This window comes from Cheilinus undulatus, linkage group 17, assembly GCF_018320785.1.
Source record: "Cheilinus undulatus linkage group 17, ASM1832078v1, whole genome shotgun sequence".
Classification (NCBI taxonomy): Eukaryota; Metazoa; Chordata; class Actinopteri; order Labriformes; family Labridae; genus Cheilinus; species Cheilinus undulatus.
Window position 1 is genome coordinate 34,264,534 of NC_054881.1, and position 24,878 is coordinate 34,289,411.

Below are 24,878 nucleotides of genomic sequence, written 5' to 3' on the forward strand. Positions count from 1 at the left end.
CTTAAATCAATAAGAAAGACAGCTGATAGAGAGCACTGGCCTGTGGATGAAAGCAGATCATTTTTTACTTGGAATATTGCTGTCTCAGTTCAAGTGGTCTGGTGGCAAACTGGACCGAGAGAGCAAGTAAGGCATGGACTTTCATCATCATTTTTGTATTTTTTTTTTTCAGTGAAGTGGAGCAGTGGATTTTGTCTCGGTTCATCAGCCGGGATTATTTGTGACCACTTCAGCTGATCTTTTGGAAAATTGTGTTTTACAGGCTGAATCAGAACAGAGCTAAGAGCAAATGAAGAACAGTATCTATCACGTTTGGTATTAACATATTTAGAGGACCCAGAAACAGACAGAGGGATGTTTTCAATACGACAAAAGGGGTTAAATGTGTGTCCATGGGAAGCAGATAAAAATCAAAGGTCTAAAATCAACCTGACAAGGTCCTAAAACATGAGTCAGAGAAGATTAGATCTACCACCAAAGAAGACAGGGAAACTAGAGAGAAGGTTTTAAGATGAACCAGCATAGAAAAAGGTGAAGAGAAAGAGTAAATACACAGGACAGATGAGGTTTAAAGTTGCCAAGTCCACTTCTCGTAATCCACTTTGGCCTTCTTTCTGTTAAGTTGCTTACAAATATTGTCGGTTGTGGTTTTCTGGGCTTGTTTCTAAAGTGCTGTGGCTAATTTGGGCTTGCCTTGCTCCCTGTATGAACCCCTAGTTTTGCCCTGCTGCAGTAGCCGCCCACACCACTATTCCCCCGGTTCCCCCAAACCCTTCCCCTCTCACCCTATATCCCCTCCATGCAGGGGTGCAGCTAGGGATTTTGGCCACCAGAAGTTAAATTACATTGAGCCCCCCTTAGCTGGCCAGCCAAGTAAAAAATGTTGCATTGTTATACAAACATCTATGCTACTTAATTTATTGCTCTCCGTCCCTACTTCCTTTCCATGATAATCCTCATCTTTCTCTTTTCGTCGACTAAAACTATGACTAAAACTATTCGTCGACAGCCTTTATTTCCATGACAAAAACTAGACCACAACTAACAAAAATAGATCTTTGGTGACTAAAACTGACAAAAACTAAGTTTAGTTTTCATCAAGATGACTAAACCTAGACTAAAATGTAATCTAGTTTTCGTTGAACATTCAAAATCTGTGATATTTCTCTACTGTGGGCAAATCTGTCAAAAAACAAGGCATCTGTAGCTATTCTGCCTCTCAGCTGTAGAAAGCAGGGACCCCAGGTTTGGCAGGGTGCAGAGAACACACTACTATGATTTGGTACCAGATTTAGGCAAGAAAATCAATGCTTGGACTAAAAGTAAAGACTAAAATGTGAGACTTTTTGTGGACTAGAACTAGACTAAAATATTTTGAGTTTTCGTTGACTAAAACTAGACTAAAACTAAAAAGGATTGAAATGACTAAAATGTGACTTAAACTAAAATGCATTTCATTTAAAGACCAAAACTAAGACTAAAATTAAAAATAGCTGCCAAAGTTAACACTGTCTCTCTGTCCTTGCTCCACCATCCTCATCTTGCTCTCTGTCCTTGCTTTCTCCTCCTCCATCACCTTCATCACCTTCATCTTGTTCTTTGTCCTTGCCTTCTTCTCCTCCATCATCATCTTACTCTCTATCCTTCCTTTCTCCATCTCCACCATCTTCCTCTCTGTCCCTGCTTTCTTCCTTTGGATCATCATCATCTTGCTTTCTATCCATGATTTCTCCTCTTCCATCTTTTCTTTTTCTTTTTTTTTATTTAAATGTCAAAATGCACACATCAGACTACACAGAGGGGCATTCACAAACACTCTTTCGACTTTCAACATTCATAATTTGGTTTAACATCGCCCAGAACAGTGTCATGATAACTGCAGCACCAATGTTTATGTAGCATTGTGTTAGCATACGTGGCAAAAAATGGTCCATGGCATCTACCATTTCTGAAAACCTCATCAAACATGTCACAACCTCTAAACTCAAATAAATTTCCCAAAAAATGTGAAATAAAAACACTATGACTTCCAAACAAAGGTGGTTTTCACATGGACTTTCACTGAAAGTGCAAATACAGTCAAAAATTTCACATATTTGGGGAATTTATAGTCATCAGTTAAAAAGGCAATCGTGCTTTTGGACAGCAGAAGGAGGCAGGAATACTCATAGGGAATGTGCAAACTCTACACTGCAAGACTCAAATCAGAGCGACTGTATTTGTATAATTTCTAGTAATGATTGCACTTGTTTCAACCGATGTTCAGCTGACAAGTCTGATAAACATTTTATTTCATGATACACAGAAATAGGGCCTGCTTGGCTTCTGTAAGTAAAAACATCTGCCAATGGAGCAGGCAAATTAAGTTAGTAAATCTCATTTCTGCACACTCAACAAGTACAACTGGCTGCCCCACTGGCAGATATTCTTACTTATGAAGCAAATGAAGCTGTATTTTTTCAGTTGTATATCTAGAAATCAGATGTGTAGGTGGACTTTGGGAGCTTTAAACAATAGAAATCAGATATCTTGAAAAAAAATAGACTTGCTTAGATTTGAGTTTTTGCAATGCACAAAGAAAACTGAAACTATAAACCTTCTTGCTGTGAGACAACAGTGCTTAAACTGTGCTGCCCTAATACTATAATGAGTCTCGAAACAAAACTATGACAAATACATGACAATCAATCAATTTTTCATGGTGAGAAAAAGGAGAAACACTTGGTTCAGAAATCTGCCCTGCTTTCAGGATATTTATCCGTGGTTTACACATGAAGTCTGTGCTTCAGCGTTATTACAAAGAATCAGCAGGAGAAAGGCTAGAATCAGAAAACTACTGAAAGACCATGAGAGATCACTTTCAACTCTATTTACTCATTATTTACTCTCTCACTGCAAATAAGCCAATCTCGTCTTGTTCTCTTACATCCATTGGCTGACTTTGAATATAGAAATTAATTTGGAAATGGCCTGCTTTCCTTATCTTTGTGTGCCATTTTTTGGTATGTCTGAATCTTTAGGCCAACAGGCAAAGAACTGTCTCTCTGTCTTTATCAGTGAGCTTTTCTAGTCATAATTCTGGGTCGACTGGAAAAATCAATCTGCATTGCCCTGACTTTCTTCACCTTCGTCTTTTGTCCTCTCCTCCTCTTCACCACCCAAAGACAAACCTCAATTTTTCCTTCTTTTCTCTCTTCCAGCATTTCCTTGCTTTCTATCCCCTCTCTCTGCTCCTCCATCATCCTCATCTTTATCTTTATCCCTGCTTTCTTCTCTTCCATCATCTTCATCTTGCTCTCTGTCCCTGCTTTCTTCTCTGTCATCATCTTCATCTTGCTCTTAATCCCTACTTTCTTCTCCTCCACCATCCTCTTACTGATTACTATTCCTACTTTTTTCCCCTCTACATCCTCATCTTGTTCTCTTTCCCTGCTTTGTTCTTCTCATCAATCATGATCTTTCTATTTATCACTGCTTTCTCCTCCTTCACCTACCTCATCTTGCTCTCTGTCCCTGCTTTCTTCTCCTCCACCATCCTCATGTTCCTATTTGTCCCTGCTTTCTTCACAAACCTGCTCTTGATCAGCACCACAGATTGGCACACTAATCCATGAATTTAATGAAAAGTCCTGCCCTTCCCAAAAGCTTTCTGTGGGAGCTTTCCCAGATGAATGTGAAATATATCCATGCAATATGTACTACTATATGAATAGGCTAGTCGATCCGGCACACAGGTTAGAAAAATGCATCAGTGTAATCCATCCATCCTTCTTCTGCTTATCTGGGGTCAGGTCACGGTCGCAGCAGGCAAAGCAAGTTAACCCTGACGTCCTTCTCCCCAGCAACGTTTCCCAGTTCCTCTTGAGGGATTCTGAGGCACTCCCAGGCCAGATGGGATGTATAATCCCCCCAACAAGTTCTGGTTCTGCCATGGGGTCTCCTCCCAGTTGGATGTGCCCGGAAGACCTCCACAAGAAGATGCCCAAACCACCAAGCAGCGGCTCTACTTCAAGATCCTTCCAGATGTCTGAGCTCCTCACCCCATCACTAAGGTTGAACCCAGACACCCTCCTGAGGAATCTCATCTCTTAAATCCGCGATGTCATTCTTTCAGTCATTACCCAGAGTTCATGACTATAGGTGAGGGTTGGGACTAGATCGACTGGTAAATCGAAAGCTCTTCACCACAATGGTACAGTACAGCACCTGCAAAATTGCAGATGCTGCCGCCTGTCGATCGCACGGTCCATTCTACCTTCACTCGTGAACAAGACCCTGAGATACTTGAACTCCCTCACTTGGGGCAAAGACTCAGGCCCCGTCCACAAGGAGAGAAAATGATATATTGCCTTTTTGTTTTGATAAATTTTTCCATAAAGACAGGATTGTTTCAGGAAATATCCGCGCAAGGACGGAACCACTGAAAACAACTGAAAACGCTGTAGTGCATATGCCAAGCCCGTACGTGGCACTTTATTGCTGCCACGGAAATGCACCAAAAAGGAGAAGATCACAGAAAACTGACACAAACTTTCTATTAGTTGCCCTTCAGGTTGTTCTCTGTGTTGGAATTAAGAACAGACGGTGTGTGTGTTTCGCGGCAGATTTTGCTGTGAAACCCATAGCAAGCTCAGTAGCTTATGTAACACAAACACAACTCCTGTAATCCACCATTGTTATTTTGGCTGGACCCGTGCAGGTGTCTTAAGAGAGCTATGCTAAAATGGCAGTCGTTTATGGATTTGTGCACTCTGGGACCCAGTTTCAAAAAGTATTGTTTACAGTCACCCAAAACAATGTTTCCGTGTGGATGAAACGCCGATACAACACAAAACTTTTGCGTATACTCCTGAATTAGTCCCCGTGTGGACAGGGCCTTAGTTTAAGTGAAATAAAAACTGTGCATTCAGAAAGACTGTCTGCATCTTTCTGGGCAGAAGTGATATTTTCTTTGCCTTTTGTGTGATTTGTTAAATCAAAATGACAACGCTTTTAGGAAAGGTCAGGGACCAGCAGCATTGTAACTTTTGATTCAGCAAAGCTATAAGAATAATAAATGTGAAAACAGTCAAAATGACTGATGGTCTCTGTTGTGTCAAACAGTTGCTGTATAAAGATCCTTAGATGGACAGTGATGCCTGATGAAAATGGTGGGATTTTTGGCACAGCACTCAGAGTAAAAAGCTGTTGGTTCAGAATGTGGTGTGCCACCTTGCCTTGTGCTGCATACAGTTTTCATACACCTCCCCACCCCTCCACTCCCCACCCCTCGCCCTTTATTATGCCGCACATGGGTGGACATAGGACCCAACTAGTGCAGCTCCAGCTGCATCTGCCTTTGCGCCCACAGGGAATGATCTGTGTGTGTATGTGTGCACCAAGGCTGCCAGAAAATATGGGCAGCTCAGAGGGGATTGCAGGGCTGTGCACTTACCTAAGCCATTCACAGGCTCCGGCATCACACAGTTGATTCAGCACCTTGCTAATAGCGCACACATTAAACTGCAGCACACATCAGAGGAGGAGTGCGGTAATGACAGAGAGGGAGCCCGCCGTTTATTGCCTCTCAGTGTGTGTGTGCTTTAACGTGCAAGGGAACGTCTGTGTTGAGCAAATGTGTGCATGGTGCGTCTAGTGTGTGGCTGGGAGAGAAAGAGAGAGTGAGAGAAAGAAAGAGAGAGATAGAGGCAGAGAAGGAGAGAGAGAGAGAGCGGACGTGTGTTAGTGAGAGCTGGGAGGAAGGATGGCTGCTCATGTTTGAACTGCCTCACATGCTCAAAGGAGGAAGAGTCAAGGCTAAAATTCAGAGAAGAAGAGAAGAAGAAGACGTCTCACAGGGGGAAGCATCTTGCTCATCATTCGTGGGGAAGCAGAAAAGGTTTGGCAATGCCTGCTGAAGTGAAAGAGGTAAGAGTGTGTGCTGGAATGGCTCTATTTGCTCGTACCCTCCCTCTTTTTCTGCTTATAGGTGTTTTTTTCTGCAGAGAACTGTAGCCCCATGCACAGCTTTGCATTCTGCCACTGTCATGATGAATGAAGGAGGCATCACCTCCTCGCCTCTCAATGCTGCTGTTCGGTGCAGTCTCCTTGCGTGCATGGGGACATGATGCTAACATCCTCATCAAGTGTGTGTGCATGTATGTGTGCGTGCGTGCACAAGCATGCATGTGCACGTGTGCAAATGCATAGGCAAGCACATAAGGTGGGGGTAATTTTTGATTGTATTATAAGGAGAGGTTGTCCCTCTAGGGGGGGGGAAATGCTGCACACACTCTGGTAAGTGTATTGCCATGATGTATCAGAGAGACATTAAATCTGACCATGCAGCATTTAACTGTTTGAGGATCAGAGGGATGCAGAGAAGAGGCTCCAAATAGAAACTTTGCAAGGGAATACCCATCATTCCTTCTGTTTTGGGCTGTCATGTTCAATCACTGTGTTCTCTAAATAGACCAGCCTGCTTGAATTAAGCTTGACAAGATGTGTTGCATAATGGACAATTGTGTCTCTGCAGGAAACAAGTCTTAAATAAGACTAAAGAGAACAACAATGCATAGTGGCACACACTATGCATTCACACTCACTAGCAGGAGTGATTCAACAGATAGTGGAGGGCAGATGAGTTGTGACAAAGTTGTTACTGATGTTTCCTGACATCAGTGGGCTGATGTCATGTTTTATTATCCAGTGGGAGCATTCCTTTTCAATCCCACTGTTTGATAGAGACAAGTTTAAGCTAATCTTTTCACAAGTTTGATTGCTCCAGAATGACTTTTCCTTGCTGATTTAATTGCCTCTGAAGATGCCCTTTCTTTTTCAAAATAGTCTATCCTGTCTTTGAGACAAGTTTGAGTCATGACTTGTGCCTGTCATGCCCTTGAGCTGGTCACTGAAAAATCTGAAATCACTCAGCATTAGATCAGACTCCCAAAATAATACCCTGGCTGTAGCTGCCCTCAATACTGCGAGTGGAGGGGAACAAGATGCTAATCATGTCATTCTGTCTCCTGCATGGCTGCACCTTACATCTATATCTCATACCTCGTTTTTTTAAAGCAAAGTCAGATTCAGAGTCATCATCCCGACCTATTTGGCTCTGCGAGCACGCTTACTTAGTGATGGTGCAGTGAGTTATTTAAATGAGCTTTGACTCACAGAGGCCTGGCCTTCCCTGGAGCTTGAATCAGACGGGGGACAGCGCACATAGGCCACGCAGTCCGGCCTATTATTGTCCTCTAAGTCCTTAATCAAGCTGTCTGTGGAGGACAGTAGGACCCCGTCTGTCGTTCTTTTCTTCTAAAAAGCTGCCTAACAATATATCCAATCAACCTCCCCCAGAGATGTTCGAGCCAGGATCGTCTCCCCCCTGCTGCCAATTTCTCTCGTGTGACCCCTTTCATCTTCTCGTCCCTCTGACACATTTTGCACAATGGATGTGAGGGGCTCTTGTGTTTGGTGAGGTGTTTGAAAGGCGAATCAAGCTCTCTCTCCACATCCACTGCAGGCTGATTTAATGCAGGGGAGTTAGGTTCTCAGCACTTGTTCGGTTTAATGCCGCAGCCTCGGAAAAAGGAGAGTTTGGGGAGATTTTAAAGCTTATGGTGTTTCATCTCAGTGCATATTGTGTGATAGATGCATCTTTACATCAACGTTGACTCGAATCACATGAGAAAACAAAGTCATAAAATGATGCATGGGCATTTATTCTTTCCACAATAAAAGCTTTTAATCATACTCTAATGTATGCATTATCAACAGACTCACAATCAAGAGGCCTCAAGATGGAGAAAATCCTATCAGATGAGCAGATATTGATTGAGATTATTAGAGCAGCCAAGTACATTATTGTAGACACAGAATTTTGTAAGGAACATCAGCACAAAGCGTGTTTACAGTTAAATTCTGCCTCCAGTTCTTACTCAGACCAAGATACTGAATAATTAATCCCCTCTGGTTAATGAAGCACATTTTGTTAAGAGAGAGAGAAAGATAATTTAAGTTACACTTGAAAACAAAACAAAGAAATTAGAGAAATATCAGCATGTTGTACAGAGCAACAGCTGGGCTACGAATTAAAGCAGCTGTGATGGTAAATCAGACCTCATCAAATAACCTAATGACAAAAAATGACAAATCCAGTCGCATTTATAGAGCTTTGTTTAGTCAGAGCAGCCTTTCACAAATACAAAAAACAAATAGCAGAAATAAATGAAGCTCAGCTAGTCATACGCCCAGCCTAATTATCGCATCCCAGCTCCCACAGCCAATCACAGCTCTTTCTTTCAACACAGCGGTGTATTTAAAAATAATTCTCACTAATCCCTGCTTGCAGTAATTCTAATGCCATGCTGCTGCTGCTGACAAAGCTTCCCCTCCTCCACCCCAGCCTCCTCCTTTACAGCATAAAGCTTGTTGCACCCTCATTCAGATTCATGCTACTATGGATTAATTGTTTTTGAACGCACTTTATTCTATTCAAATGCACCACACTACTGCTGCTGACAAAGCTTAACCTCCTCCACCCCAGCCTCCTCCTTTATAGTACAAAGCTTGTTGCACCCTCATATTCAGATGCATGCTAGTATGGATTAGTTGCTTTTGAACTAATTGTATTGTATTCAATACGCATTGTTATAAACGTTTCAATCCGTATTAGGGTTTTTAGCCATGTGCAGAAAAACTGTTTATCCATGTTGTGAGAAAATTGTTGAATGTATGACGACAGTGTTCCTGAATGAAATGAAACTTAGAGTTTGTTCATGCAGGACACCGTAGTCATATGCACAGACAGGATCAGCTGACAGCCAGCTGATCCCATTATTGCCTCCCATCTTCAACAGCCAATCACAGCTCTTTCTATCAATACAGCAGTGTATTAAGATTTAGGTACTTATCACTAATTCCTGCTTGCATCAGTGCTGATGCACCATTTAGCTGCTGCTGGCAAAGCTTAACCTCCTCCACCCCAGCCTCCTCCCTTGTAGTTCACAGCTTGCATGCTACTATGGATTAATTGCTTCTGAACTAATTTTATTGTGTTCAATTTGTATTGTCATAAATGTATCTATCCATATTAGGGTTTTAAGCCATCTGCTCCCAGTAAAGTCAAAGCATGCAGCTTGACTAACCCAGGGAGCATCTTTTCAGCAGAACCTTTGGTAATAAAATGGTTAAATGTATGACAAGAGTGTTCCTGACTGAACCAATAATAACCCCTAAATCCAACAGCCATTTTTCCTATTGCTCCATTAAAGACTTTCAATAAGATGTCAGCTTGTTTTTGCATCAAACAAAGTGAATCTATTCCCTAGAATCGGCCATGAAAGTTTAAACCAGTGCAAGGAAAGTTCAACAACAACTAAAAAGCAGGCTTGAAGCAAAATTTACACCGCAATTGAACCTGAAAGTTTAGAAAACCGCTGCTATGGCTAAAAAGAAATGAAAGAGCACTCCAGTGCACATTAACAAACCATGCATGTTCGCATGCGCCCATTAAATCTGATGTATCAGGAATAATTTGTTGTTATATATATCACAACAAATTACAGCATAGCCTTGCCTGCACACAAGGATATAAAACACATCAACCTTTTTATTTTTATGGGCTAAAATAAATCAGGGAGATTCTATTGTATTTCTTTTTGCTGTCTTTATTTGATCAGTAGCAGAAGCCCTCTGTAGAGGCTTGAGGATTGTTTTTCCAATAGACAGATTGCTGAATAAGATTAGAGTTTAATAAATGATTAAACTGGAGACAAGGTTCTCATTTTTCATGAATATATACAGTATGACTTAGGTGTATTTATAGCAATTTTCAGTATCATTTCAGCAGTTTATGCTTCAAATAAAACAAATTATATGACAATTATGTGGAAACAAGTGGCTCTGCTTACTTCTGGGCATCATATGCAGCTCTCTTATTAAGTGAAGACAGCCTTAATGACATGGCGCTCTGTTATTATATTGTAGAGTGTAAACATTATGCAACATATGAAGGCAGACTTAATAACATGGTTGGCTAGGGTATAGGATACAGTGCATATAAAGAGTATTAACCCCCTTTGGATGTTTTAACTTCTTATTGATTTTATAAATCATCATGGTCAATATAATCTGGCTTTTCTGATGAAAAAATAATTTTAAAAAACCTTGATAATGTCAAAGTGAAAACAGATTTCTACACACTGACACTGTAATTTTACCCCATTCTTTTTTGCAAAACTGCTCAAGCTCTATCAGGTTGCCCAGGGATCGGGCGTGAACAGCCATCTTCAAGTCCACTCGGCCACTCCAGAACATTCACCTTGCTGTCTTTAAACCATTACTGTGTTGCTATTGCTGTATGCTTCGGGTCATTGTCTTGCTGTGAAATAAATCTTCCCCCAAGCTGTGGTCCTCTTTCAGACTGAATAAGATTGGCCTCCAGGAATTTCCTTTATTTTGTCACATTCATTTTATCTTTACTTTTAGAAGCCTTCAAGCGTTGGCTGCCAAGAAACATCCCCACTGCATGATGCTGCCACCACCGTGCTTCACAGTGTGGATGGTGTGTTTGTGGTGATGTGCAGTGTTTGGTGTCTTGTCTGATGGCTAAAAAGCACTGTTTTGGTCTCATCAGACAAAAGAACGCTATTCCACTTAACCATTTGACTAGTTAAAAACATTGGCAACAGTTCTATGCAGAGTCTCTCCCATCTCAGCTGCTGAAGCTTGTAACTCCTTCAGAGTAGTCATATGGGTCTTGGTGGCCTCTCTCACTAGTCTCCTTCTTGCACGGTCACTCTGTGAGGATGGCTTGATCAAGGCAGATCTACATATGTGCATATTTCTTCCATTTCTTGATGATGGATTTAACTGAACTCTGTGGGATGTTCAGTACCTTGACTTCTACTTTTCAATAATCTTTTCTGTGAGTTGCTTGGGGTGTTCTTTTGTCTTTGTGGTGTAATGGTAGCCAGGAATACTGATGAAGACACAGATGTCTTTATACTACAATCACTTGAGGCACATTTACTGCGTCTCAGGTGATCCCAGTTTTACTAATTGTGAGACTACTAGCACCAGTTGGCTGGACCTCTGTTGATTTAGGTCAGTCACTTTAAAGGGGTTGGATATTTATGCAGTCCCTTATTTTGCCTTACATATTTTTGATTATTGACATTACTTTGTAGAAATCTGTTTTTACTTTGACATTAAAGAAATTTTTTTTGGTCAAAAAGCCAAATTATATTGACCATGATTGATTTATAAAATCATTAAAAGGGTAAAACATCTAAGGGCATGAATCCTTCTTATAGGCACTGTATATTGTGCTTTGAATGCACACAACTGATACTGAATCGTGATGGTCAGTGACAGTGACATTTCTGTGTCTGTTGTTCAGGAGCAGAGCTCAGAGGGTCCTCCTCCTCTGTCTCTATCCCAGGAGGCTAAAGAAGCCACCGTGGATAACCCATCCACCAATGAAGAACTGGACACGCCCACCTCCATCGCCTCGGTGGTGACCTCTACCAATGAGAGCTCCACGGAAACCGACACCCCGCAGCAGACAGACACTGAGGTTTGAGACATTTTATTTTGGGAGCAAACTTTTTCACCACCTGCTGATATCACGAGGTCTGATGCAGCACATTATTTGATTGATCTGTTAAACGAGGCAATATCTGAAAGCCATCGAATGTAGGAAGATAAAAGCAACACTTTCAGTAAGGGATGTCCTGATTTGCTTAAAATATTGCTGGTTAAATCCAACAGTGTTGGGCAGGTTTTGACAAGGATAAGGGAGAGCTTACACTTGACACAAATTAAAAAAATATTTAGAAATGTTAAGCAGGTTTAATAAGCAAAGAAATAACAGAATTTAAAAATTGGGACTCATGTGTAAGAATACATTTGAATATTTTAATGTCAAAAATGTTGATCTTTTTGCTTCTGTGTACCCCCATACTGGAAGTGAAATAAAAGTGTGAATGAATTGTAGACTTTCAGCTTTAATTTAAGGGGGAAATAGAGCCATTTTATTCAGATCACCTTCATTATCAGAAGCTCAAAAGTATTTAGACAGACTGACATAATTGAAACTATTACCACAGTTTTTAGTACCTGAAGATGCTTTACCCAGCCCTTTACTGCAGTCACCATCAGTTGCTCCCTGTTTTAGGGTCCTCCTTCCTCAGTTTTGTCCTCATAGCTGAAAAGTGTGCTCTCTTACATTGAGATCAATTGACTGACTTGGCTGTTTAAGAATATTACATTATTTTGTCTTCAGAAACTCCTGGGTTGCTTTTGCAGAATGCTTTAAGCCACTGTCCATCCTCATTATAAAGCAGCATCCTATTAGTTTAGCAGTATTTGGCTGAATGTGAGCAGAGAGTAAGCCCTATACTCTTCTGTCAGCAGCCACATCATCAATAAACACCAGAGAGCCCGTCCCATTGGCCATACATGCTCGTACCATAACACTGCCTCCAGCATGTTTGACAGATGATGCAGTCTGCTTTGGATCATGAGCTGTTCCTTTCCTTCTCCAGATTTTTCTCTTCCTGTCATTCTGGTGCATGTTTATCTTGGTTTCATCTGTCTAAAGACTCTGAAAGACATTTTATGGTAAAGACTGATCTGGATTTCCTGATCTTCAGTATTTCCAGTGGTTTACAGCTTGTTGTAAAGACTGTGTCTACAGTCATGAAGGCGTCTCTTGATTACAGACTTCAACAATGAGACAGCGATCGCCTCCGGAGTATTCTCGACTTGTCTAGATGTTGTGAAGGGGAAAGTATTCCTCGATCATCCACATGATTGTTATCCATGGTCTCCAGGCCTTTTGATGATGCTGAGCCTGACAGCTCATTCTTTCTTTTTAAGAATGTATCAAATTGTTGAATTAGCCACTACTAATGCTGCATACTTTTCAGTCTAATTATGTCCTCTTTCACTTGTAGTGATGCCCCATTGGACTTCATAATGATTGCTTAAGTCAAACAGCTACAAAAATATCAATTCAACTCTTGAAACCATCTCCAGACTTTAATCTGCCTCATTTGTCTTGAAATAACAGAAAAACGGGCCACAACTGGCCATGAAACAGCGTGTCAGATCATTGTCTAAATATTTTTGAGCCCCTGAAATAGAGAGTGAAGATACTTTGAATGAAATGACTGTCTCTCCTATATGGTATGTGCCATACTTTTGAGAAACCTCTCAAATTAAAGCTGGAAGTCTACACTTCAGTCGCACACTGATTATTTTATTTAAGCTCTACTGTTTTGGTAATTAGGAGCAAAAATATTGAAATTACATTGTTGTCCAAATACTTATGGACCTAACTCTGTTTAAGAGTGAAAACAAGTGATCTTAGGTTGTTGTCTTGAGAAAGCAGTGCTGATTTTCCCGTATTAAAGAGTTAATTTCTTGATATCTTGAGTAAAACCTAGACTAATATAAAGTTCAAAATTCATAAAATTCAAAGTGTGTATAGAGATCTTAAGAAAACAAGCAAATTTACACATCATCTCATGAAAGAGCATTAAACAAAATGTATGGGCACATAAGAATGATTTTATACAAAAAAAGGGGGTAACCTCTGGTCACATTTTTGCAGTTTTTTTTTTACACTAAAAAAGAACTTTAGTGGCTGAATTTAAAGGCGCAAACTGCTAGGGTTCATTCCAGAAAGTCCAAAAAATTGCTCCGTAAGTCTTTTCCTATCCAGTTTTCCTTGGCCCCGATGAGTAACATCACAGGTTCAAGGAAAGGTGGAAGTAAGAGGATATAGTTTTTATTTCCTCTCTTTTATCACATCAGCCATATGTTTGACAAGGAAATGTACTGTACAGTGGAGCTAACATTACAGCAATATTGATCGCCTTTTAGGGCCCTATGATTTCCACATTTACGGAATCGCAGACGGAATCGTGGAATTGGCCAATAAAAACGGAATTTACAATTTAATGCAGAAATCGTGGAAATTGAATGAATTTGACTGAAATGCTGTGTTTTTTAGAAAGAGAACTGTATATCTGGGAATATGTCGGGGGGGAACACTTAAGCGGGGCACAACTTGTGCCTCACTTCACAAACACTCACCCTGCCTCCTCCTAAACAATAACAGCATGTCAAAGCAGCGGCACGAAACACGGGCAAACATCATGTAGCTCAACATGGGGGTGGTACTGTGCGACATAATGTTGCACCTTCAAGAAAATTCATCCGTGCTTCGAGTTATTTTACCTCACCACACCAGAGAGTCACAGAGAAAGAGACGTGTCTGTGCGCGAGGCTCACAGCTGAAGTCACAACTTGAAAACCTGCTCATCCCTCTCCAGGCCCCGGATGTGGCACATTAGGCACTGTGAGGGATCCTTAGAGCCCTACATGCCTAAAACTTATGCACATGACTGTATGTGCACTGTGGTTGTCGTGTAACATGATCTTAGTGCTGCTGTAAAAAAAATCTGATTACTTAATTCATTATAAGCCATTATTTCATTTTACAACCATGCTACCTTTCCTCTCCATGCTTTCAGTTTCATCATCTTCAGACTATAAGAGTCATTCGTCACTCCACTTGAAACCTCCATCTGTTAATAACAGACTTTTTATCCTCAAAATTTTCCACATATATAAACAAAAACTCCCTTCTCAGCCAAGGTACCATCTTTGAGTCCATCCATCATAGAAACTGTAACACTGTCTTCAGTTTTATCGTCCACTGAGGTCACATCACTGAGCTTCACTCGCACTGACAGACTGAGACGAGAACTGCCTTCTGGAGCAATGGCACCATAAAATTTTTAATGCAATTGGGCTCTATTTTGCTCAGCTGCTACATATTGACATGTTTCTGTGCAGAAGAGAACAAGTTCTTCTCACGAGTGAAAGAGTTAAATCAAAATCAATTTACTTACCCAGATAATTAAATTTACTCTGCTTCCAAACAGTGGCTGGACCTAAAGTTGTTTCATCAGAGTCCAATCTAAACTCATTTTGAACACGGGGAATTTATTATTTTTTGGCAGGAACAAAGAATACATTATTTATATTTTGGCTCAGAAAGCAAGAGAGGAGCAGAATTGATGATGATTGATCATCACTATAAGAAATTAGCAGGAGTTTGCTGTGCACTTTTGATGGGAGATAAACACACACTGCAGGGAACAGTAACACTTTGGTCTGTTCCAAGTAAATTGAGACCAAATTGTTCCTGCTCTGACTAAAAACTCACCAATTTGGTGGCATTTAATCGGACAGGGGAAACCTGAGACCTTTCAGACAAATGGGATTTTAAAGACAAAGTCTAATTAGGCTTTTGTGGAGATAATAGTTGTGGTGCATCAATCTTTGTAGGAGTCCAAAGCGGTGGAACAAGAGGGTGTTGAACAAGAGGCTCCCAGTGAGACCCAAGAGTCCCCTGAGATGCAGCAGGAGGATGCACAGACATCAGACACACCTGAGCTCACATCGACTCCAGAGGCTCAGGAAAACACTCCCACTGAGCAGCCTGTTCCTGATGCCAAAACTGAAGCCAGCGAGTCTGCTCCACCGACAACAACAACCAGCATCACTACAACTCCACACCCTGAGGTGGTACAGCAGCCTGGGGAGCCTCAGCCGGTGAACACAGACAGACAGAGCAGAGTGTATGCCCTCCCCGACAACTACAGACCCATCAGCGGTGACTTATGTGCCGGATATGGAAGTCTTTCCCGCACTGCCCTCCACAGCTACTGGCCCACCAAGACCTACCAGCCCGGGGCTCACTACACCTTACCCTTCCTCAGGGACAGCTACGCTCCAGCAGGGTTCAGCAGCCAATCAGAGGAGGATGTCATCGGTGAAAGGGGGGAAAACCCACTGGACATGAAGAGTGAGCACCCAGCTGCCAGTTACCCAACTCTGGGGGGGATCCACCAGTTCAGGCCGATTACAACCATGGAGCTCCTCAGGGAGCCGTCAAGAACCAGGTAAGAGGAGATCAAACTTCATTGATCCCACAGGAAAGATGTGTAAATGTGTTTCAGGGACTCTTGTAGTCTCTATGATAAGGCCAAAAACAGATCAGCCCCTTATAGACTTAAAAAGGGTAATGGTGAAGTAAAAAGGGTAAAATTTATGTGCTTTGAAGCACATTCTCTAAGGTACAGTTAGGCTAAGCTAAGCTTGTCCTCTGCAGCACGTTTGGGATGGTGTTTGTTTATCTGAAATCAATCTGTTTTATCCCATTAAACTTTTATTTTGGCACAAAAGCAGACAGGGAAGGTAAATGTACTCAGTCTTTGTCACTGAAATATCAATATGGTCTCTGATAATGAGATCACCTCTGGCTAAGGTAAGCGAGCAGCCACAAGAAAAGGCAAAGCACCATTTACATTGATAACAAGGAAAAACAGCAGCACAGAAGTTTATGACAGACAGGGACATGGTTCTGCAAAGCAAAGCATACAGTGCCTATTAAAAGTAATCACCTCCTTGGAAGTTTTACCTTTTTATTGATTTTATAAATCAATCATGGTCAATATAATTTGGTTTTTTTTTTCACTATAAAACCTCTTTAACGTCAAAGTGAAAACAGATTTCTGCAAATTAATGTCAGTTAAACAAAAATATGTGATGTAAAAAAAGTGACTGCATAAATATTCACCCCTTCAAGTCAGTATTTAGTAGATTCATCTTTCCCTGCAATCACAACACTGAGTCTGTGTGGATGGATCTCAATCAGGCTTGCACATCTGGACACTGACTTTTACTCCGGTCTTCTTTGCAAACCTGCTCAAGCTCTGTCAGGCTGCATGGGGATCGGGTGTAAACAACCTTTTTCAAGTCCAGCCACAAATTCTCTATTGGATTGAGGTCTGGGCTTTGACTCGGCCACTCCATAACATTCACCTTGTTGTCTTTCGCTGTATGCTTCAGGTCATCGTCTTGCTGAAAATGAATCTTATCTGAAGCTGTAGTTCTCTTGCAGACTGAAGACAATTGTCCTCCTGGATTTTCCTATATTTTGGCGCATTCATTTTACCCTCAACCTTTACAAGCCTTCCAGGGTTGGCTGCTAAGGAGCATCCCCACTGCATGAGGCTGCCACCACCATGCTTCACAGTGGGGATGGTGTGTTTGTGTTGATGTGCAGTGTGTGGTGTTTGCCACACAAAGTATCTTGTTTGTTTCTGTTCAGTTCAGTTCAGAATTATTTATTTAGTACATTAGCACAACCAGGTCAATCAAAGTGCTTCACAGTATAAAAGGCAAAGCATGGAACAAGAATATATCATTATAAAATAACAAAATCAATCAAAAAAACATCTTAGTACATAGGCAAAAGTAAAATCTATAAAATCTGTTGGGATTAAACAATTTCATCTTGAATTGAAAGTCAAAAAGCAACATTTTGGTCTCATCAGACCAAAGAACTTTCTTCCATTTGACCACATGCCTTTTGGTGAAGTTTTCTTCAACTGTGCTTTCTCTAAGGCTTTCTCTTTGTTACTCTCCCATAAAACTTTAACTGGTGAAGAACCCAAAAAGTTGTTGAAGGCAGAGTCTCTCCCATCTGAGCTGCTGAATCATGTAAAGCCTTCAGAGCAGTCTCAGGTGTTTTGGTGGCTTCTCTCCCTAGTCTCCTTACATATTCACTCAGTTTATGAGGATGGCCTGATCTAGGCAGATTTATACATGTGCTTTTTTCCTTCAATTTCTTAATGATGGATTTAACTGAACTGTTTGCAATCATCCCTCAAACTTATACTTTTTAATAACCTTTTCTGTGAGCTGCTTGGAGTGTTCTCTTGTCTTCATGGTGTAATGGTAGCCAGGAATACAGATTAACCAGTAACTAGGACCTTCCAGATACAGGTGTCTTTATACTCCAATCACTTGAGACACTTTAACTGCACTCAGGTGATCCCCATTTCTAATTGTGAGACTACTAGCACCAGTTGTTTGGACCTCTGTTGAATTAGGTCAGTCTCTTTAAAAGGGGTGGATATTTTTGCAATCACTAATTTTAACTTTCATAGTTTGGTTTGATTGACATTACTTTGTAAAAATCTGTCTTTAACTTGACATTAAAGAGGTTGTTTTGTAAAATTTTTGTGTATAAATGCCAAATTATAGTGACCATGATTTATTTCTCAAATCATCAGAAGGGTAAAACATCCAAGGGGGTGAAAACATTGTATCGGTACTGTATCATATGCAAAATAAAGGCAGATCAATTACATCTTTTCCTATTTTTAAGTCTTATTTATTTACTCATCTACAAATTCCTTGCTCATGTCTTTGATTTTGCCCTTTATGTTGTTATCATTGCTTTTTTAAGCAATTACTTTGTTGTTTCAATTTACCTATCTATGACTAAATATCACATGTAAACATATGTATATAAAACTCCTTTTTACAGATTTATGTGTGTGACCACAGACTGTATTCCACTCTTTGCTATGAAGGACTGAAACTGTTTGATGGGGGACTGACTTAGCATTTGAGAGCATAGTGTAGGTGCATGAGTGTGTTTGTGTGTGTATTCTGTACTTTATGTTGTTTTGTTGTGTATTGTGTTATTTGTAATGTATATATGTCTGTAAGGACCCCCTTGAAAATGAGATGATCCATCTCAAGGGGCTATCCTTCTAAATAAATAAATGTGCTGAAAGACTTTACACCAAGTTTATCTAACTCCGGATTTTAAACATACAGTCAGTTTGAATTTAATCATTTAATTAAAACTCTGTAATTCATGGTGCTTTAGGGAGGTTTGAAGTTTAAGCCAAAAAAAATGGAATACCAAGACGTCTTAACTTATTGTTTTCCTTATCTTGGAATTCTTTGGCAATCTCTAACTATCATCATCTGATAGATGCTCTAGACCTCTGGGAATACAGGGGGGATTTCTTCCTAGTTCCAGTGATGTCAGAGAGGGGTGTAGCATTTATATCTAAAATATCAAGGCTATCATTTCTCTTATCTACAAAGTAGCACTAATAGTCTGATGAATCCGCAGTAGAATGTGCCTAAGATACCATGTCTTAAATCATGCTCACTTCAGCAGTATGAGCCTGAAAATCAACAACTTGTCATGTGACTTTGTCACAATTAAGGGCAATTAAAATTGCTGACATAACATTATGATAAAAAGTCAAGCTTTATTTGGTTTCCCTTTAAGAGGACAAGTAAACAACTTTTAGAGCTGAGCTTGTTTTGATCATTTCTGATGCATGTCGGGTAGGGAGTCTGACCTCCGACTGGCTGTGTACACAGTGTAAAGCAGATTTGTGGTGCAAATTTACATGTAATGGATTGTTAGCTGAACTTTTTTTTCCCAGATATCTGTTTAAAGAGACCATTAAATCATCATAATGGGAGCTGGTCTGTCATCAGCAGGGTCTTAGTTCACCCTATTTATTGCTGCCAGCACAGAACATTTTATTTGCTAATACATGATTGGTAAATACAGCTTGAACTACAAATATACAACAAATGGAAACCAGATCACTTCACATAGGAAAAATCCCAAACCCTGTTTACAGACTGATAACTATCCCCTCCAAAAAATAAATTCAAAAACTTGAAGAAAAATGTATGTGAAAAGGTCTTTAGTGCTGTGACCATTGTAAACGTATCAACTGTATCAGTGTAACTTGTCTTAAAGAGTCTCTGCTGTGAGAGTTATATTCATTAAAGCGGTAGCCACAGCCACTCAGAGGTTGCCTCTATCTCTTTCCTGTGAGTCGGCCTGGACAATAGAAAGACAGATGGACAGCAGTTAAGTAGCAGCTGGTATCAATCAGGAATGGCAGCCTGCTGCAAAGTCAATAAATAAGGAGGTTTCACCTGTTATTGCCTGCCAGCAGCTTTTCCTTTGCCCATATAAAGTGACAGAGCTGTTTAGAAAAGCTACAAGCCACTCACTTATGCTGTTAAACTCAGTGGAGCCCAGTCTGTTAGACGCCCTTAAACCTGTTCCATTTAACCTTTTGAATATAAAAGGGATAGTTAACTACTTTTGGTCATATAGTTACTCAATTTCCTGCACATCATTAGCTAAGAAGATCAATATCCACATCATTTTTGTTAGAAAGCATTGGGTATTAGCATTAAGTCTGGAAGTAGCCTTCCTGAAAAAACATGGAGACAGTGAGCTTAGCCAAAAGACTGGTAGCAATAGATAGCAGATACTAGCATAGCATTATGGCTTAAAGTACAGGAAAACCACCAGGATATGGTTAGCTTAGCTTTTAGAGCGGAAATAAGGGGCAGAGCCATGAAGACTGTAAGCACAAGCAACAGTGTTGGAGATATTAGCATGGGATTAAAACTTGGAAAGATATGGCCGATAAGGTTAAACTAACTTTAAGAGTGGAAATATAGAGAAGAGTACGGAGACTTTAGCATCAAGAAAAGAGACATTAGCTTAGCTTTAGGATTTGAAGTATAGGGAAACATCATATACATTTAGTTTGGTTTTAAGATTTGAAGCATAAGTAGACATTTAAATAGGAAACTCTTAACATTTAGACTGGAAGTGTAGGAATAAAGCAAAAAACAGTTGAGTTCGCATTAAAACTGTAAGCACAAGGAATGTTTAGCCTAACTCTTAGAGTGGGAATATAGGAAAGACTTCAGTATCAAGCAAACAAGATGGTTAGCTTAGCTTTAAGATTTAAAGTATAGGGAAACAAGTACAGTCATGGACGAAAGTACTGGCACCCCTGGAATTTTTCCAGAAAATACACCATTTCTCCCAGAAATTGTTGCAATTACAAATATTTTTGGTATACATGTGTTTATTTCCTTTATGTGCATTGGAACAACACAAAAAATCTGAAGAAAAAAGCCAAAATTGACACAATTTTACACAAAACTTTAAAAAATGGGCCGGACAAAATTATTAGCACCCTTTTAAAACTGTGGCTAAATCATTTTATTTCAAGCATGTGATGCTCATTTAAACTCACCTGTGGGAGTAACAGGTGCTGGCAATCTAGAAATCACACCTGAAGCCAGTTAGAATGTCTAAAAGTTGACTTAACCGTTGTGTTGTGTGCCTGTGTGTGTCACACCAAGCATGGAGAAGAGAAAGGGGAGCCGAAAACTGTCTGAGGACTTAGGAAGCAAAAGTGTGGAAAAATATGTACAGTCTCAAGGTTACAAGACCATCTCCAGAGATCTTGAAATTCCTTCGTCCACTGTGCGTAATATAATCAAGAATTTTATAACCCATGGAGCTGTGGCTAATCTCCCTGGATGTGGATGGAAGAGAAAAATTGACAAAAGAATGCAACACAGGATAGTTGGAATGGTAGATAAACATCCTCAGTCAACGTCCATACAAATTCAGGCTGTCCTGCAGACTCAGGGTGCAAAAGTGTAAGGAGACCGAGGGGAACCCCACTGTTGACAAAGAGACATGAAAAAACCAGACTGAAGTTTGCAAAAATTTACCTGAGTAAATGCTTGCAGAAAACGGAATGAGGCCTACAAAGAATAGAACATAGTACCTACAGTCAAACATGGTGGAGGTTCAAGGATGTTTTGGAGTTGTTTTGCTGCCTCTGGCACTGGGTGCCTTGACTGTTTGCAAGGAAGAAAGCTGGGTCTGCATCAGAGGTCATGGGTGTTCCAGCAGGACAATGACCCCAAACATACCTCAAAAAGCACCAAGAAATGGTTGGAGAAAAAGCTGGAGAGTTCTGAAGTGGCCAGCAATGAGTACGGATCTAAATCCCATTGAACACCTATGAAGAGATCCCAAAATTGCTGTTGCAAGAAGCACCCTTCAAATCTGAGAATCCTGGAGCAGTTTGCAAAAGAAGAGTTGTCCAGAATTCCAGTTGAGAGGTGTTAGAAGCTTGTTGATGGTTATAGGAAGCGATTGGCTTCAGTTATTTTTTTCCAAGGGTGTGCAACCAAATATAAGTTGAGGGTGCCAATGATTTTGTCTGGCCCATTATTTTAGTTTTGTGTAAAATTGTGTCAATTTTGTCATGTTTCTTTGGATTTTTTGTGTTGTTCTAATGCACATAAAGGCAATATACATGTGTATACCAAAAACATTTGTAATTGCAACAATTTCTGGGAGAACTGGTGTATTTTCTAGAAAAATTCCAGGGGTGCCAATACTTTTATCTGTGACTGTATACTTGTAGCTTAGTTTAAGGCTTGAAACATGACAAGTCATTAAAGCTAGGGTTAACTTTGCATAAAGACCTCAAGTTGGTTAGCATAGCTTTTAGAAAGGACAACAACAGGGAAATTCTTGGCATTAAGACTAAAAGTATAGTGAACAGCAAGGAAGTGTTAAGTTAGCATTAAAAGTGTTAGCACAAGGAACAACTTTGGAGATATTAGCATGGCATTAAAACTTGTTTTACAGGGATATGGCTCATATGGTTGGCCAAGCTTTTAGAGTGGAAATCTAGGAAAGACTTTAGTATCAAGCAAACAAGGTGGTTAGCTAAGCTTAAAGATTTGAAGTATAGGGAAACAAAGAGTATACAGCTAGCTTAGTTTAAGGCTTGAAACACGACAAGCCATTAAAGCTAGGGTTAGCTTTGCATAAAGACCTCAAGTTAAACAGCCAGGATATGGTTAGCATAGCTTTTTAGAAAGGACAACACAAGGGAAACTCTTAACATTCAGATAAGTAGTATAGGAAACAGCAAGGAAGTAATAAGTCAACATTAAAACTGTTAGCACAATGAAAAAACTTCAGAGATATTAGCATGGCTTCAATCTTTAAGTATAGGTATATTGCCGATATAGTTAGACAGCTTACATGTGGTTGGATTAGCATTAAGGCTTAGTGTGAAACATAGGATGTGGCTAGCTTTAAGACTGGAAAGTAGAGCTTGGAGACTTTAGTATTAAGCTAAAAGACGGCTAGCTTAACCTGAACACATGAAGTATAGGGAAACAGATAATATACAGATAGGTTAGTTTTAAGACTTGATGCATAAGTAGACATTTAAGACTAGAAAAATGGGTAGCCTACTGCTAATTTAGTAAATATAGCCTACAGATACAGCAAGGAGTTTTTTCACTGTGCAGGAAGACTGGAAGCAGATTGAAATCACTGGCCTTGTTCTGTCAGGGGAAACAAAACCTGCCTGGGGTCTTTCTGCCTTGTAAGGAGACTTCAGGATGTCACTGTCCTGTAAGCAACACATTTGTCCATTTGTAGGTTAAAGGAACCCAGATGTTTTGTTTAACCTGGCAGCCGTGAAGCACACCTTTCAAGTCTCCTTTGTTGGATAGTGCTGTGTATTTGTTCAGACACTTTGGCACAGGTGGACTGCCAGGCTGATCTGTCCAGGGCAAGAAGGGATTTATGTTGCAGCGAGAGGCCTCTGGTGCTGTCTTTTTAATGTTTTATGTAGGCTAATTAGCAGAACTTCAATTCCCAGGTAAAACCACAACTTGGTTGATTTTACACTTTTTTAATAGTCATATATAGAATATACAAACAGGAGGTATTGGCAGATGTTTTATGATGCCTGTAGCTTGATATTTAGTTTGCAGCTCTACATCAATTTTCTTCTCTTTCCAAAATGTTGACTAACACAAACAAAATGCTTTTCTGTGCCTGCTTAGAGGTGGCTATGACGATGCCTTCATGGCCCAGCTGGAGGGGAACCTGAATCCTTTCTTCCAGGCCATGTGCCGTGCTCAGACCTTGCAGTTCCCCCACAAGCGAAGCAGTATGGTCAGCCTGGACAGCATCCGCAGAGACCCACGCTGGAGAGACCCCAACCTACATGAGGTCATCTCAATGCTCACCCACCCAATGGATCCAGTCAAGTCCAATGCTGCTGCTTATTTGCAACACCTGTGTTATGAGAATGATCGCATCAAGCAAGAGGTGCGCCAGCTGAACGGAGTGCCTATCTTGGTAGAATTACTGGACCACCCTAAGGCTGAGGTCCACCGCAAGGCCTGTGGAGCTCTGCGCAACATATCCTATGGCAAAGACCACAACAATAAAATGGCCATCAAGAACTGTGATGGCATCCAAGCTTTAGTCAGGCTTCTTAGGAAGACGAGCAGCATGGAGGTCAAAGAGTTAGTCACAGGTACAGCTAATTTCCCGCCTTTTTTGTCAGTCATAATATGCAACCCTTCGTTTATTCTCTACAGCTTTAGTATCCTCTCCCTGCAGGTACTCTGTGGAACCTCTCCTCGCATGAGCCTCTGAAGATGATGGTCATCAACAGTGGGCTTCAGACACTGACTGATGAGATTATCATCCCGCACTCTGGCTGGAGGAGAGATTCAACTGACCCCTCCAAACTGATGAGTGCAGAGTGGACCACAGTCTTTAAGAACACCTCAGGATGTCTGAGGTAACACAGAGGCAATCATGGAGCAAATGACCGTAGCTTCCTAGAGCTATTAGTGATTGGCTGAGTTCTTGTAGCTTCACTAACAGTGCTGTCTCTATAGGAATGTGAGTTCAGATGGAGCAGAAGCTCGGCAGAGGTTGAGGGAGTGTGAGGGGTTGGTGGACGCGCTCCTTCATGCCCTTCAGTCAGCTGTTGTTAACAAGGACACTGATAATAAGGTATGTGAAGTCATCACACAACCTCTTATGCATCCATAAAGTCATTGCATATTTTTGAACACGATTGTTAAACTTAGGATTTTATACTATTTTTGTAGAAAAAAACCAAGCCACTTTGGTTTACACAAATCTGGCACCATGGTGTATTACCATGGATGTTTTCACCTACATACTGGTGTATAAACAACATAATAGACCAAGTAAATTCTATTAACAGAGATTATACAAGTCATTTCTTATACAGCCATCTATGGTCAGGCTGACTGAAGAAAACAAAGGCCACTACCATCTACCAACACACTTACATTTTCCTCAGTATTTCTTA

The 24,878-nt window shown here is 40.5% G+C and overlaps 1 protein-coding gene across 2 annotated transcripts in view; it reads left to right on the top strand.

Moving 5' to 3' along the window:
• The first annotated feature begins 5,780 nt into the window (after positions 1–5,780).
• Positions 5,781–24,878, top strand: part of arvcfa (ARVCF delta catenin family member a) — a 35,306-nt gene continuing 16,208 nt past the window's right edge. For both annotated transcript variants that reach the window (XM_041811296.1, XM_041811297.1), the window contains exons 1-6: positions 5,781–5,907; positions 11,384–11,560; positions 15,346–15,962; positions 23,587–24,065; positions 24,152–24,335; positions 24,436–24,553. In XM_041811296.1, coding sequence (XP_041667230.1) covers positions 5,887–5,907; positions 11,384–11,560; positions 15,346–15,962; positions 23,587–24,065; positions 24,152–24,335; positions 24,436–24,553 — 1,596 coding nt within the window. In that variant the 5' untranslated portion in view covers positions 5,781–5,886. The remainder of the gene's footprint in view (positions 5,908–11,383; positions 11,561–15,345; positions 15,963–23,586; positions 24,066–24,151; positions 24,336–24,435; positions 24,554–24,878) is intronic.